The sequence below is a fragment of the Crocodylus porosus genome, unplaced genomic scaffold (assembly GCF_001723895.1).
Source record: "Crocodylus porosus isolate Cpor-Errol unplaced genomic scaffold, CroPor_comp1, whole genome shotgun sequence".
In the NCBI taxonomy this organism is placed as follows: Eukaryota; Metazoa; Chordata; order Crocodylia; family Crocodylidae; genus Crocodylus; species Crocodylus porosus.
This window is the reverse complement of record NW_017728931.1, coordinates 36,611,032-36,627,600: the sequence shown is the minus strand read 5'-3', so window position 1 is coordinate 36,627,600 and position 16,569 is coordinate 36,611,032. Positions and strand designations below refer to the sequence as shown.

At 46.3% G+C, this 16,569-nt stretch overlaps 1 protein-coding gene across 1 annotated transcript; it reads right to left on the bottom strand.

The window, feature by feature from the left end:
- Positions 1-11,858: 11,858 nt before the first annotated feature.
- LOC109315925 (zinc finger protein 883-like) lies at positions 11,859-15,188 on the bottom strand. The gene is made up of 2 exons (XM_019543887.1): positions 14,890-15,188; positions 11,859-13,618 (listed from the first exon to the last, which is right to left on the bottom strand). The coding sequence occupies exons 1-2, from the start codon at positions 14,963-14,965 to the stop codon at positions 11,859-11,861; spliced, it is 1,836 nt and encodes a 611-aa protein (XP_019399432.1). The 5' UTR covers positions 14,966-15,188.
- Between the last annotated feature and the right edge of the window lie 1,381 nt (positions 15,189-16,569).

Genomic DNA, 16,569 nt, shown 5'->3' with positions numbered 1-16,569 from the left:
TACCTTGTCATGCATCCACAGGTGCATCTCGAGCAGGTCCAAGGAGGTGATCCTCCCCCTCTGTGCAACACTGGTCAGGCCACAGCTGGAGTACTGCATCCAGTTCTGGGTGTTGCACTTCAAGAGGGATGTGGACAACATGGAGAGGGTCCAGAGGAGGGCCACTCATATGATCAGGGGCAGCAGAGCAGGCCCTATGAGGAAAGGCTACAGGACCTGAACCTATTCAGCCTCCACGAGAAAAGGCTGAGGGGGGATCTAGTGGCCTGTTACAGACTAGTCAGAGGGGACCATCAGGCACTGGGGGAGTCCCTGTTCCCCCGTGCACTACCAGGAGTGACTAGAAATTACGGTCACAAGCTGGCAGAGGGTAGATTTAGGCTGGATAGCAGGAGGCGCTCCTTCACTGTCAGGGCAGCTAGCATCTGGAACCAACTTCCAGGTGAAGTGGTGCTGGCTCCTACCCTGGGGGTCTTTAAGAGGAGACTGGATGAACACCTTGCTGGGGTTGTTTGACCCTAGAACTCTTTCCTGCCTGTGGCAGAGGGTTGGACTTGATGATCTGCTCAGGTCCCTTCCAACCTATGAAACTAGTTGCCCCTTGGTAACCAAATGTCCACACATGCCTGGATGCAGTCGCTAGGTCCCCTGCCCCATGCACATCAGATTGGGCCCCTCTGGCCTAGCCCCAGCCCTGTGCATGATGGATCGGGCCTGCCACCCCAGCCCCCATCCTGTGTGTATTGGGCCTGCCACCCCAGCCCTGGCCCCACATGCTCCATATGTGCTGGCAGAATCCTGTTCGCAAGTTTATGTCATTTGTCCCATGGGGCTTCCCCACCCCTGCCTCCCTCAGCCAAATATCTGGACCCTTGGGGAGTCCTGTGGGCCAGAACTAGCCTTAGGACTGGGGGCTGAATACCCTGACCTAATAATCTGTGACTCATTTCCTTATCTCTCAGGGATGCTGTAAGGATTACTCCATTCAAATGTAACATCAGTGATAACAATACTTCCATAGCGCCTTTTCTTCAAGTATTTTATTAAATTTGGCAAATGTTACATTGCAAATAACAGAATATGTTTGTGAGACCACATTAAAAAGGCTTTGCTTAGCTGTGCTGCTGCTAATTTTGAAGATGGGCAAGAGTACTCCTAATGCCTTACATTCTAAAACTTGTCTAACTTTATTCAAACCATGCAGTTAGTCCAATAAAAGATATCACCCACAAAAATCTTTGCCCCTAAATATCAGAGACTTGAGCTGGGACCAGAATTCTCACTTATCTGATTTGTCAGATGCTTGTAAGTGATCTTTTTCTCATCTTTCACCTCTGCTGCCATCAAGTGGTTATATCATGCAGTATCATTTAGTTAGTCTGTAAGGTGCAAAGCTACCCTGCCAGCTGCCTGACTTCAGCCTAACAGCTAACTGTCTATCCATGTAGCATGTTGCTCATTTAAAACTTGAGAAGGCTATTCTACATTTTTTTTTGTATTTATGTTGTGTTGCTTTATTACCCCTGTTCTTTTCTGTCAATTAGAAAGGCATTCCTGTATTGGCTTTCAAATTTTTCAAGAAGCACTAAACCAGTGATATTTTGACACCATTAAAGTGCTCCCTTTATGTCCTTAGAAAGAGGGTAAAGGGGAGAGAACCATGATGGCACATTCATGTGTATCGCACTATTCTCCTTCTCCACAGTATTAGGGGGTACTTCTGTGGACTTCAGCTGTGACTGCAAGGTTTGTGAGCTGCGTATCAGTATCTTGCACTCTTTGCTCTGTTTGAGACATCTTAGGTTAAAGTCAGGCCTAGAAAAACACCTTTTAAAGTGATCAAGTCCTGTTTTCAAAAGTGATTGGCATACAGAGAAACCTCAGTGTCATTGACGGTTGATAGAATTTGAGCTTTGAAGTGTCTAAGTCGCTTCTGAAAATGCGGCATTGGTTCCTAAGATGCTTCTGAAGATTTTCCTACTGACGTACAAACAGAACTCCACTGAAGCCCACCAAAGTCATGCCTGAATACACTCAATTGAATTTGAACCATAGATAAGGATTAATAATTGACTTTTATATGCACATTGTATATTATCTCCATAGTTAAAATTCTGCCCCTACTCTGAGTATTTCTTACATGTATAGCACAAATCAACTTCAGATGATTCAGCAAAGTTACACTAAAGCCGTATTTGGCTGTAAAACTTAATTTGTATTAAACTTATAGCATCATACATTGGAGCTGCTTGGCAGCAACATAATGATTTAAGTTTTCTCCCTAAACATAAAATGCCTGCAGTTTTGGCTGCAGGAGAGAAGAGGACTTCAGCCTTACTTTGCTTCTGAGGTAATGACTGCATCACACCCCTCATAAATTAAAGATTGAAATGGACTATTTCCTTAATTTCCAATAGTAGATTGGAATCAAGCGGGTGGAGGCAAATTAATGCCACCTGCCCTTGTATTACTTATTCTGCACTAAGCATTTTCAGGAACTCCTTTATTTTGGAAAATCACTCCATTGCTTGCAGGAAATGGAGCATTTTATCAGCCTGCTACAGGATACCTAAAAGAATCAATATAAGTGAAGTTTCATGGAGTGTATCAAATGCCATAGTAGATATGCTAGTCAAATTTTAAGTGCTAGCTGTCTACCATCATGGCCTATATCATGAAATAGCTCATTGCTGAATCAGCTCTTGAGGTTAGGAGTATAGAACAGTCTCAGAGTATGGAGATGGTACTGCAGATAACAGAATATGTATTTGTGAGACTGCATTAAAAATAGGCTTAACTTAGCTGTGCTGCTGCAGCTGATTTTGAGGACAGGCAAAACAGTACCCCTAATAATGTGCATTCAGAAGCTTTCAAAAATTGTTTTTCACAGATCATTACCTATGTTTTCTTTTATGATATTTGTAAAAGGCCAATTGAGACCTTAGGACATTATCATATGAAGCCCTGTACAAATGCAGACGTTGCACTAGAAAATACCTTGATTCCTTTTCTTCCATTTCATTCTCTATCCCTACTTAATACCCCCAAAAATACCAGCTAAAGAAAAAAACACCTTAGAAATCTGCCAGTAGCCTACAGCAGTCAAAAGAAAACTAGTGAAATGTCACCAGAAACCTGAAAACTGAGAAACGTCAATGGCAACCAGGAAACCCATCAGGCGTTTTGCTCTTGCTGGAGATTTTTACATGGAAAGCATTTGGATAACATGGCAAGCTGTATTACAGAATTCTAAGATGCACGATATATTTTGATTTCTGTGGAGGTATTTGGGAATTGTGTACAGTTACATCCTCCTCCCTGTCCCCATGGCTATAAGACCCCAGAACATTTTTTTTTTTTTTTTAGTTTTCACAGTGCTTTGCATGGAATGTAGGAATTTAACACCACAACTAAATTCCTGTGTATGTGCACATTATGGCCAGATACACACTGCTCTGGGAGCTTATCCTCTGAAAGTTCCTGATTTTAGACTCCCAAGAAAAAGATACAGCTGCATTGCTGAACTGTGCCACAGATTTTTAACATTCCTTCCATGTTGCTGCATGAAAGACTTTTAAGTGCCGGTGGCTACCCTTATCGTGCTTCATAAGGGAGTTTGCTTGCCGGAACCTCACCCGATATTTTACATTTGTGACAAATGATGTCAGCAGGAACCTGGAACCTTTGCTTGATGTTCTGGGACCACCTGTAGCTGGCAGCTGCACTGCAAAGGTTTTTTTCAACCATAAAGAATCCTAATGGATGTTCAGGACTCAGCTGGTGAGTATATTCTCCTGTCATAGAGAGCATGTGGGGAGCACTGTAGACCAGCTGATGAGCCTGGAGGCTGAGAGCCAGGATCCCTTACTGGCTCTCTTTTACTGGCTTACTGTGTAGCATCCTGAAAATCCTATGCCTGCTGCTGGCTGCACCTCTCATTAGAGGCAAGGCCAGCAGCTGTGTATGTGTAGTTGTCTGTCAGTGACCTCAAATTGTTCCACACAGATCCTGGGGGACATCTGGCTCAATATGAACATTTGTCAAGGGTACTGAGAACCTCATCTGGAAAACATTATTAAAGAGAAGATGATGCACAGGAAAACTGCAGGATATCCAGTGGGCTGCAGAGCCTTTGAACGTGATAGGGCAGGCTGAACCAGAACATTCAGGTGTAGTCTGTCCCAACACAGTTGTTACACAGAGTTCCTCGGGCTCTAGTAGTGAGCATAGGAATGAACCAGTGTTCTTTCCTGGGGTTATTTCTCTAAGTGGAGAGCAAGAGCAGGGTAAATGTTACCTCCTGAAGGTGTTTCTCTACCTATGGGATATAAGAAAGAAATACTACCTCTTGGGTACGCTTGTCCACAGGAGGGGGCATGAAGATGCCCAATTTTGTTTTTGGTAGACACGGAAGACAGTTTTTATGATAAACCATTCTCACACAGGCACACACAATTGTGCAGATGACAGCAGAATTAGGACTGAATTTTTCACAAAGAAAATGTAATGACACATTTATCTGAGCCTTTATGGTATGTTTTGGGAAACTTCTAATGTCACCATGTGTTTGCTGTGGTCAATGGTTATAATTTCTTAACTGGTGATTTCTTGGTAAGCGTAGATCAGTCCTTGATTTGGCCACTCATATAAACTGTCAATTGCCAATGGGGGACCTAGCTGCTCCATGATACTCCTTGATGTAGCAAGGTTTAGAGGTGTCAGATCCATTATATCATTTGCATATATGATCAGTATGTTTACTGGGCATTGGTAGAATTAGTTGTTAGGAAAAATGGAACCAACTTTGCCACATGTATGGTGTGGTAAGAGGAGTGTTCCACCTGTTGCAATCACACCCTTACTTTTCCAAAACCACAAAGCAATATCTCTGTCATCAGGCAGTGATTCTAGACCTGAGGAGAACCCCTGATTCCCTATCATGACAAGGGGTAATCTGGAGATGCAGGTTATCTTTTAATAATTTGTCCAATAAAAAAAGATTCTACCAAACAGAATTGGTGAGTAATTTGATTTCATGAAATTGAACCAGTGTGTCACTGACTGCTTCCCAAGTGGCTACTTTCCTGGACTTTTACAAAGTTTTAGACCCAGTAGTTGACTTTTTCAGTACTTTAGATTTGGGAAATGCTTTTGGGGCATTGAAACAGCAGAAATGACTCAACCACTCCTTGTTGTTCTTAGAAGAGAACCAAACCTTATTCCCCAACTGGAATGGGCTATTTGTCCACCTGGCATTTATTTGCAGCCTTGGCAGCATCAGAATGCTCTTTTGGTCCTTGCTGGACTTGTTGGAGGGAGGTAATGAGGTCATCTACAGCAGATACTCTAGGGAGGAAACAGTGGAGGCTAAGAGACAGTGCTGGATGATACTGCAGCTAGCTCTGGGAGCAGGGTTCTACTGCTCTGGGAACAGGACTGGAGCAGGCTGGGGGCCTTTAAGGGCTCAGAAGTCTTGGTCCAGAGCGGGGCAAACATTTCTGCTGTGGTCTGGATAAATATATCCAAATTGTCCAGGAGGGGACTTGACCTCTCTAGCAAAGGACAAGCCCAACTCAGGGCATTGCCACATAGGAGGCTGATGATCATCACACTCAGCTTTACCTTATCATAAGGGTAGGTCTGGGAACATGTAGAAAATAGACAATAGCATTGGTTGAGAAACCCCACAAACTTTGCAGGGCTGCCATCAAAGCACTCAGGCAGAAGCACTTCAGGCTTGTGGGAGATCTGAAAGGTTGCTGCTGAAGGGGTCATGTGAGCAGCTGCCTGGGCCTTTAGGGCTTTTTTGTTGTTGAAGAGCCTTCATCTGTGTTTGCAATACTGTGCTTTGACCTTGCAAAGCATCCAGTTCTCTCTGCAAAGCTCTGCATGCAGCTGTGAAATCCCCTAGGGAGACCCCTATGGTTAAAGGACCCATCATGGAGTATGGGGACTGCTCTGCAGCAGATGCTGACATTCTGGGGGAGTGAAACCAGCCAAGCTGAAAGGACCAAGGCATAGCGGGTAAGCTACCAGGAGACAACTAGAGACAGGAGCTAGAGGACCAAGAGCCCAACAGAGGGGACAGAAGCTGGAGTCCAAGTTACCTAGGTAAAAAATTCTCTTCCCTGACTGGCTGGCCACTTGTTAGGGTGGCTGCACTCATTCATTATCCTTTTTGTACATTTTTACAAGCAATATAGCCCTCAGGATATCCACTTGCATTCTGCAGGAAGTGGAGAAACTGGCTGAGTTGCTAGGTGGGACTTAGAGACATGGATGAACTGCGGTGTTTTTGTCAAAGCTGGCATCTTCCCATGCCATGCAACCCCTAACTTTTGTAGCAGGGGAAGGCACAGCCTCTGACGATTCCCTGCACTCCTAAGACATCTCTGACTTGGAATCTGCAGAGGAAGAGAACAGGGTTCGTAAGTTCAGAAGGATCGCAACTGTCTCCCACTATACTTCCACCCCAAGACTTAGCTTTAGCTCCATTTCAAGGGAAGCGCCTTTATCTCATTAAATTCTAGTGAATGAATGATTAACATCTACATTTGCAGGTAAAAATCCAAAATATTTTTCTATCTTTAAAAAGGGGGAATCCAACTACCATTTTTTTCTTCTATCCCTATTTTGCTTCCACTGCAATCTACTGAGATACAACAGGCCACAGGTCTTACTGAGGATTACTTTTCTCTATATGCAGTAACATACTGCAGAGGGATACAGCTGAGAGAAGGGATAGGAGGTATAAAAAGGAGCTTATAGGACAGATGTGATAGACCCATCTCATAATTTTTATTATCAGTCTCATGATAGTTCATGTTTTCTTTAAACCCCGGTACCTAAATTCAAAGTATTTGCATGAGAATATCAGCTTCTATATAAAAAAAGAAAAATGCTTTTCTGGACCTCACAGTTGTGAGCAAAAGCTTGAAAACGTCATGCATCAAAAAGGGAAGGGGATACCTTTAAGTGTGTTACATTTAAAATTCTAAATCTGCTTAAGTCAGGCTTTTATGTTTTCTGGGGGCCTGACTCTTGAGTTGTGATTGTTTGTGGTGGTGAATCCTGGAGGTGGTAAAGCAGAGCTGGAAGGCTCCAAGGCAGGGAACCCAAATGGGCACAGATGAACATTGGCTAATGCCTGGAGTGCACGACTGTTAGAAAATGGGGAGCTAGGGGTTGCAGAAGAGAGAAGGATGAAGCACCCAGGGGACTGGAACTCTAGTCCCATCTGCAGGAAGTATTTGGTGGGAAGGAGCTCCCATTTTTCTGTCCATTAGGCTGAGCCCTTCACAGGTGCACAAAGCAGCCTTTGGCAATTCTCCTTGAAATCAAGAACAAATTCAGAATAATTGGTTTTAATTTTAAATAAATACTTCCCAACTATTTTGAGAAGGGCAGACTTGGAGTCTTGGCAAGGCCACTAAGGTTGTAGAGGGTACAGAAGCAATGCCTCTGCCAAAAAACAAAGGTAAAGGAGCCAATGATGTGAAGCACCTGTCAAGCAGCATATTCAAGCAGTCTCCCTCAACTTCCAGGAATTGAATTTCAGCAAGGAGAACAACTGCCCTCCCCCATGGAATGCCTGGCCAGTGAGTGCTTGCTGCTGGAAATCCTTTGAAAGGGTCACCTCTACTTTGGAAAGGTCTTGGGGACTGGCCAGCAGCTGTGATCTCCTGAGGGAGAGGTAGGGTGAGACCCATGCCAGGTGTGTGTGGAGGAGAAGGGTGAGAAGCACCTGTGTAGTATGCTAAAGAAGGAGCATCTTGTACTCTGGGAGCTGGGGCAAGGAGGTTGCACAATGAGTAGGAAACCCAGGTGGGGAGCAGCCGAATGAAAGAGTAGCATAGGCTGCAGGGACACAGCAGTGGTGGCCTGGAACATCCCAAGAGCCCTGTGGTTGAACAGGACCTATGAGAGCACAGTCAGACACCTTTCAGTCTGGTAATGGGCTGCTACAGGTAAGGCTTTCCTCCTGGTAATCTGGCTGCATCTTCCCTCTGATCTACCTGGAGCAAGCCTTGGAGGTCCCTCTCTGGTCAGGCTTTTCCCTGCATTTGAGTGCCAGATGTTTTCTTTCAGATGACAAAAACAGTGTCTGTATCTGTATGTGCTTTGGCGTTTTTGTTGATTTGGGAGCTCTTGGCCATCAGAGACGTCACCAGGGATCGCTATGTGGAAGTGGCTCTTGTTGATCCTTCCAGATACTGTGAATGTTCTGGACACAATTGTTGGGGTCCCTTTATTTCAATGCTGAAGCATTTTTGTTTTGTCCCACACCAGAAACGCAGATGCCCTAAATGGAGGTTACAGAAAAGAATTGCCTCAAATGAAGGGGGGATATTTTCCAATATTTCCATGAGGCAAAGATTTTTTGGTGATATCCTTTATGGCACTGGAGGCCAACCTGTGGCAGGTGTGCCAGATTAGCCTTGCACCCTCCCTAAGTGCCACTGATCCCTTTTCCCTGCCCAATCTGCTGTTTTACTTCCTGCTGCCTACCTGATCTGCTGGTCTGCTTCCTGACCTGTTTGCTATTATGCTGCCTGCCCCCTTCCTGGTCTGCTGTGTGCCGCACACAGAGGCTGCCTGTGCCAGTTAAGATGCATGCACTGCAGTTTGGCCATCCCTATTTTATGGGACCATCTGTATCATTGGGAAAGCTACTGGATGAGCTTTTGGGCAGCCAAGGTTCCTTCCGTAGATCTCAGTGGGTGTGTCTACACACACCACGCATGGCACAGTTGTTACTGTGCCGTCATTTAGTGCTTGTTTTAGGAAGTACTAAATGACAGTGCAGTAACAGCCATTACTGCGCCATCCTGGCAGAGCATAGTTACTTTTAGCAGCTATGTCACCTTAGTGATGTGCTATAATGAGATAGTGTTGGCATCTCAGTTTGTGCCTGCCAACGTTACATTGCCATAGAGATGAACTATGTCACTGTAGTGCTTTGCTATGGCAATGTAGTATTATGTGTAAATGTACCCAGTACATGATATAAATCTCAGTGTGTAACCTAAATCTAGTCCCATTTGCAGGAGGTGGGGGATGGCACACATTTTTCTTTGGACATTGGGCTGAGTCCTGCACAAATGCAAAAAGCAGCCTCTTGTTTTTCTTGGGATCCAGATAAGAGAGAGGATGATGAGATTTACTTTTTTATATGACCTGAGGATGGGCTCTTGACGTCCAAAAAGTCTTCCAATTACTGAGTTGGTTAAATAGAAGTTATCACAAAAAATCCTTGTCTCTTGTACACTTCCCGGGTCATCACAACTGCAACAGCATGCCAACCTTACTAGTCTTTTCCACAGCACATCCCAGGTTATGGGCAGCTGTGGCAGAGAGAGGCTGACTGGTTCCCTAGTTTAAAGGAGGTTTTCTGTTACAAGCTCTCAGTTGATAAATAGTATCTTCCATCCTGGGCAAACCTTCCTAGGGTGATGCCTGGAGATTTTGTTATATCCTCTTGCATCCAAAGGTTTTCTGACAGCTGCATTCTTTTTGCCGTTTTCATGTACAATGGCTCGCTAAAGCGCCTTCTGACTTTCTTCTGAAACTATACAGCTGCCTTACCGAATGGCTCTGGCTGATAAAGCAGCCTTCCCATGCTCAATCCTAGTGTTCTTGCACACCTTGAGTAGTGAGGGGCCAAAGTAAATGAAAAAGTGTTGGAATGGAAAGTGTTCCTGATGTTTCAGGCAGGATACTATTATCCTGTGGTCTTTATTGCAGTGTCTGACTGTAGAAATTACCACATCATCTACTTCTCTATCAAGATGTCACACAATCAAAATGATCACTCTCCTATAATCTTATGGTTTCTCAGCTTGTCTACCTGCCACTTTACTTCCTTTAACATGCTGGAGTTCTGCAGGTTTCCTGGATCTGATTATAGACTATTGCCTTGAACAGAGACACAAGAAAAATTTTAAACTGTGTAATGGGAAACCCTAACTCTGTTACTAGGGGAGGGCTGAAGGGTAGGAAAAATCCATAGGGCCTCTTTAAGAGCAGGATTTTGGGGCTTGCAGGGGCAAGGACTCAGGCAATTTGAACTTAAATTTCAGGTCAATACAAGGGGTGCACCCCCCTCCAAACCCGGCAGAGAGAAAGTCTCCAATCAGTGGAGGTGGCAAGAAAGGAAAAGAGGGGTGCATGTGGCAACAACCAGTTGGGGGAAGGAAGGGTTAGCAGATGGAGTAACAGGGTTACCAGTTTCTGTGGGAAACAGCCTGTCTAGTGATAGGCTTCACAAAGACTGAGCTCTAAACTAGGAGTGATCTTATGAGAAGCAAGCTAGTATAGGAGCTGCTTAATGTGGAGCAATTGACTCAGGACTGTGAACCCACCTTTTGCAGAGTAGGTTAAAGGTAAATGAGGCTCTAAATTGGATAATAGGAAGCCCCTGTGGCAGAGCTGAGACACAGGGATCAGTAGAGCAGCCGGGGTGGAATTGGCTAGTATATAGGCTTGCCCCATTGCACATGGGTATCCTGACTTACTCTGAGTGTTGGGGAAGGAAGAACATTCTACATAAAATAGGTGCTGGTCCACAAGGTGAGGAGGAGCTGCTAATTAGGGCAGAAGAGCCTCTCCTTGTTGGTGAGTATGTCTAAATGGGTTAAAGGTTTTGGTTAATGCTTATTCCTGTTCTACCAGTGGGGGGTATGTTTCTGTTCACACTCTAGTTATAGAAACCAGTGGCTATATAGAATGGTTTGGAGGCCACACAGCAGGGTGCTTGGGAGCAGGCTGCAGTTCTGAGCCCTGCAAGGGTGAGGAGACTTAGGGAGAGAGGCTGTAGCTGAGGGGCTGAAACTGGAGCAGGGGCCATGGCCCAAGTGGGTGGAGGCTGACACTAGGCCTGGAAGTTTGAGAATTGTAACAGAAGCAGGACCAGGGGCCCAGGAACTATAGTAGGGCCTAGAGATCTGGTGAAAAAGTGACTAAGCCTTGTTGCATGCATAAATGTTGAATAGCTTAATGCTGGCTTGCAATAGCACCTTCAATGTAAGCTGCACATCTGTGGGGAGTGGCCCCACCTTAATGGACCAGGAGCTGGGTTGTATGGATCAAGAAATAATCCTGCCTGGAGCAGTCTAACTTTGAGCCACGTAATGAGTGATCTAAGTCACTTAGAAGTTTAATGTGTGGATGATCCATGGGTTAAAAGCTCTGGGAGCTGCCCAAAATTAGTATGCAACAAGGTGCTCAGATTCATGAGGCATGGGTGTAGTTATAAGGGCGGCTGGATGTGATTAAGGCTGGTGGGGGGGGGAAGAAGTCAGTGGCTGAAATTGGCACCACTGGACTTCCTCTAAGCTTCTAAGTGTATATTATACAAAATTGTAAGTAGCAGTCTACTCAATTTGTGACTTCCTGCCATACCTGCTCACTTGCCCTGAGTTACCTCAATTACTGCTTCAGGTACAAGCTATGGGGCTCACCCAGTAGCTCATGCAAATTCCTTAGTGGCTCTGAGAGGGTTAACACAGGACTCTGCCTCTTCTGCTTGCTGGGGCCAGAGAGAAGCAGCAGCCATTACAGCAAGGCATCTCCATGCTTGTATTATAGCAAATAAGACAGATCAGCTTCATAACTTCAGACACACAGCCCAGTTTTGGGGAGCTGATTTGGGGACGAAAGGCAAGGGTGTGGTTTAACATGTTATGAATATGCCTCCTCATGCCATGTTTTGTGGGGCTGGCTACCTTTCCTATAACCATTTGCTTGGGGTGCTTTTTAAGAACAATTTAAATGACACAAGGGTTCCTCAACTGACTGATGCAGCAATGTAGAGACTCTCTTCCCTCCCCTCCTGAGGTCATTGCTGCCCTGCTGGAGCTTTAGGACCTGTGTGGTCCCAGGGCCCTGCTGGCTGGCTGGCTGGCCTTCCCGATGGCATGTGTGCTGAGGTGCTGGGCAAGCCCTGCACTCTGGCTGAAAGTCTTTGCACAGGTGCTGCGCTCAAACGGCTTGTCACCTGTATGGATCCGCCAGTGTTGGACCAGGGCTGAGCTCTGGCTGAAGCTCCGCCCACACTCACTGCATGCATAAGGGCGCTCCCCAGTGTGTACCCGCTGGTGCTGGGTGAGGGCTGAGCTGTCACTGAAGCTCTTACTACAGACGCTGCAGCAGTAGGGCTTATGGCCCGCATGGATACGGCAGTGGGTGGCCAGCTGTGAGCTCTGCACGAAGCTCTTTCCACACTGATTGCAGTGGTACGGCTTGAGCCCAGTGTGTATGCGGCGGTGTTGTGCCAAATGTGAGCTCTCGCTAAAGCTCTTCTCACACTCAGGGCAGGTGTAGGGGCGCTCACCAGTGTGGAGGCGCTGGTGGGCTGCCAGAGTGGAGCTCTGGGTGAAGCGCTCACCACATTGGCTACACTCAAAGGGGCGGTCCCCAGAGTGTGTGCGCAGATGCTGGGTCAGCACTGAGTTCTGTCGGAACCTCTTCCCGCACTCGGGGCACTGGTATGGCTTCTCACCTGTGTGCAGACGTCGGTGCTGGATGAGCCCTGAGCTATCAGCAAAGCCTTTTTTGCATTCAGAGCAGCGGTAAGGCCGCTCGCCACTGTGCACACGCCGGTGGGTGGTGAGCTGCGAGCTGAAGCCAAAGCACTTGCCGCAGTCTGGGCAGGGGTATGGCTTCTCCCCAGTGTGGATGCGCTGGTGCTGTGTCAGGGATGAGCCCCGGCTGAAGCTCTTCCCACAGTCCCCACACTGGAAGGGCTTCTCTCCACTGTGCACATCCTGGTGCCGCACCAGATTGCCCTTGCGGCTGAAACTCTTCCCGCACTCCAGGCAGCAGTATGCATCCTCCCTGGCATGCACACGCTGGTGCCTGGCCAGCTGGGCCTCCTGCTTAAAGCCCTTTCCACAATTGGGGCATGCATGAGGTTTCTCCCCCCGGTGTACCTGCTGGTGTTCAGCCAAGTCGGCAGGGAGGTGGAAGCATCTCCGGCACTCCAGGCACCGGAATGGCCTCTCCTCCGCATGGACCCCTTGGTGCCGGATGAGGTTGGAGCTGACGCCAAAGCACCGGCCACACTGGTCACACTGGTACCGCTTCTCACCGCTGTGCACTCGCTGGTGGTTATACAGCGTGGAGCTCCGGCTGAAGCTCTTTCTGCAAACAGGGCAGGTGTAGGGCCCCACCCCAGCATGCAGCCCTGGGTGCTTCATACAGGTTGAGCTACCAGGGGAACCTTCTGCAGAAGCAGTGCACGTGCAAGGCTTCTGCCCTGTGTGGATCTTCCGGTGCTGGGTGAGGTGCGAGCTCTGGTTGAAGCTCCTGCCACACTGGGGGCACTTGTATGGACGCTCCCCAGTGTGGATGCGCTGGTGGGTGATAAGGGTGGAGCTCACACTGAAGCTCTTGCCACATTGGTGGCACTGGTATGGCTTTTCCCCTGTATGGACCCGCTCATGCTTCACCAGCGCTGAATGGACACTGAAGCGCTTCTGGCACTCTGTGCACTGATACTGGTTCTCCCGCCCTGGTGGCCTCTGACAGTTGATGGAGCCTGTGTGTGTGTCCAGGCCCTTCTCAGGGTCTGTCTTGGTTAGAGGATTCTCCTCCTCATTTGTCGTCATGATTTTGTCATCTAAGAAGAAAGAGCAAGTTGAATATTCAGACATGACTCACCCCTAGAACTGAGGAGAAGAGTGAATCCCACAAATATGCTGCTGGGCCTGTGACTTCAAGCTTAGCATCCCACCTCAGGAAAACCCTTCCCCAGAAAGGGACAAGGGATGGGGATTGGGTGAAAGAAAGCACATAGATGAAAAAGGGAGTAGGTAGGTGGCAGGAGAGACTGAAAAGAAAACAGGCAGCAGCATCTCCCATGCTATCCTTTCAAATTTTTGACAGACATTTCTAGCAGAATCACTGTTCTTCAAAAGGCACCTCAAATGCTGCCAGTATGTAGTAAAAGGACTTGACAGGCAAACAAAGAAGCAAGATCATCTCTCAAAAAAATCAGGAAAAAAAATCCAGGGACTTTAAAATTGTTTAAACTTTTCAAACACGGCATTTTTGAGCATGGAAGGCACTTTGAAAATGCAGCCTGTCATTCTAATTCAAACAGTATCATCTGAATACTGGGTAGAAGTGAGATTAGAGGGTTTTTTGTAAGATATCTGAACTTCATTCTAAGTAGAAAACCAAGTATTACCATACTTTGCAACTACTAGCATAGTAGGAAGTCTAGGAAGTCTCTGTAATGATTATCTGGCATGCACAACCAGAAGATATTGATCAAGATAGTGAACAACAACAACAAAACAGTCAAAAGTTAATCTCCTAAATTCCCACTAGAACACTGAAGTGTGAAATTTTATCAAGCACTCAAATGATCTGGGAACACAAATGTCATTGGGAATTTGTGCTTGTATATCATTCTCCTAAATTTAGGAGCCTATACTAAGGTTCCTAGGGTGTCATTACATGTGCTCTGGGGTGGAGGTGGGCACTCTTGAGAAGCACCCTAATTAAAGCAACTGTAGTGTCTCATGTACTCGGTGTCCCGTGCTTCAAAATGGCAGCAGGGATGCTTTAACTAATTAGCATGCCCTGGCAGACTTGATTGAATTTACAGGCACCCCTAGATTTGAAATTCTGGGCCACCTTGTTTCTTGTTCTAACATTCAGAGCGTTAATACGATCATCAGGAAATACCCTGAATTTTATTTCACTAAGCACAGCCAAGAAGCAAGTGCTCAGTATCACAATGGATAGGTGATACTTTGTGTGATATTAACAACAACATGCCTCTGCTCTTGAACAGATGAGTCTAGGGGAGCACATGATGGCTGTGTTGAAATTTCAGCTTGGTACCAAGTTAACCATTTGAGCTGATTTTAAAATGATCTTTACCTGTACAGGTGGTTCTCAAGGTCTCTCTTTTCTCAGGGCCCTGCAGATCAAAGGCAAGTGGTTCTTCTTGTTCCATCTGAGAAGTCACTTCACCCCAGCCAGTTAAACATCTTGGTCCTGGAAAAGAGGAGGGAAGTAAATTATCTTAAAAGGTTACATGCACTTGACAAAAGAAAGTGACATTACTCAAAACACTCAGAGAGAGGAAAACCTATGTTTAACCTTAGAATTTATCACTCTGATGCTGCTGCCTTCACATGTCCACTTCCTGAGGAAAGATTCATGAGAGAGCAAAGACATTTTGGGCCCAAGGCTGCAAAGGGATCCATACTGAAGGTCTGCAGAAAGTGCTAGTAACATAGTCAGGATTCCATGTGGGCAGAAGGGTTCATTCTGGCAAGACTTTCATGAAGGTCAGATCCTCTACTTATACTGAAGTCAGTGACAGCTCCTTTTGGCCGATGATACAGGAATGCAAGCTTTTAGGGGCAGGCACCTATCTTTTATGAATTACTACGAAATGTCCAACCCACAACTTGACAACTAGATTCTTGTTGTTATAAAACAATACCCAAACAGAAAAGTATCTAAGGAGATGCAAGAGGCCAGAGGCCAAAACTAGATGGAAATCAAACTCAGGCACTGCACCTTGGAGTCATTTTAGATAGTTCTCCAAAAATATCAGCTGAATGTGCAACAGTGACCAAAAAAGCCAATCACATTTTGGACAGCATTAAGAAAGGAATTGAAAACAAAACAGAAAACTTCAAGCCATTATACAAATCCATGGTGTTTACGTCTTGAACATTTTGTGCAGTGCTGATCCTTGCATCTCAACAATGATGTAGTAGAAGTAGAAAAAGTACAGAAGGGCACCAAAATTATGAGGGGCCTAGAGCAGTTGCCATACCAGAAAAGACTAAAAGGAAAGGACTCTTCAGTTTGGAAAGAAGGCTGAAGGCGGATACAATAGAGGTCTATAAAATTATGAAGGTGTGGACCAAGTTGTTTCACCAAATCCTGGAATATTAGAACTATGGGTACTATGGGACACCTGAAATTAGTAGGTGACAAGTTTAAAACTAACAAGAAAAAGTACTTTTATGTAACCTGTAGTTAATTTGTGAAATTCATTGCCCCAGGAGGTGGTAGAGGCTAATAGTACAGCCAGGTTCAACAAGGAACTGGATAAATTCATGGATGATTGATCTATTAATGGCAACTGAACAGAGCAGTTAGAGATGTTTCCTTCGGCATCTCTAAACCAATAATAGTGGATGCCAAATTTCTGGAGCTGTGGGGAGCCCTGTGGGCCAGATGGCCCAGGGCTGTGGGTGTGTGTGGCCCACAGGCTGGGAGGTTGATTACCCTTGCTCTAGGAAAATCCAGTTCAAAGCTGTCCCTCTACAGCAGTGGTCACCAACTAGTGAATCTTGATCCACCAGTAGATCTTGGAGTCTCTTGGGGTCAGTCCTAGGCTGGGGTGAGGGGCTGAGTGCCCACGGCTGTTCGGGTTAAAAAAACCCACGAGGCTCCTCATGCAACCGCAGTGAGCTGGGCACTACCCCAGGCAGGCCCCCAGCAGGGCCACTCCCAGGCAGGAAGAAAGCAACAGCAGCCCTGGGAGGGGAGCAGCCGGGCCACAAGGCCAGGAGTCGAGAGCCCGGCCCGCGCGGCCCC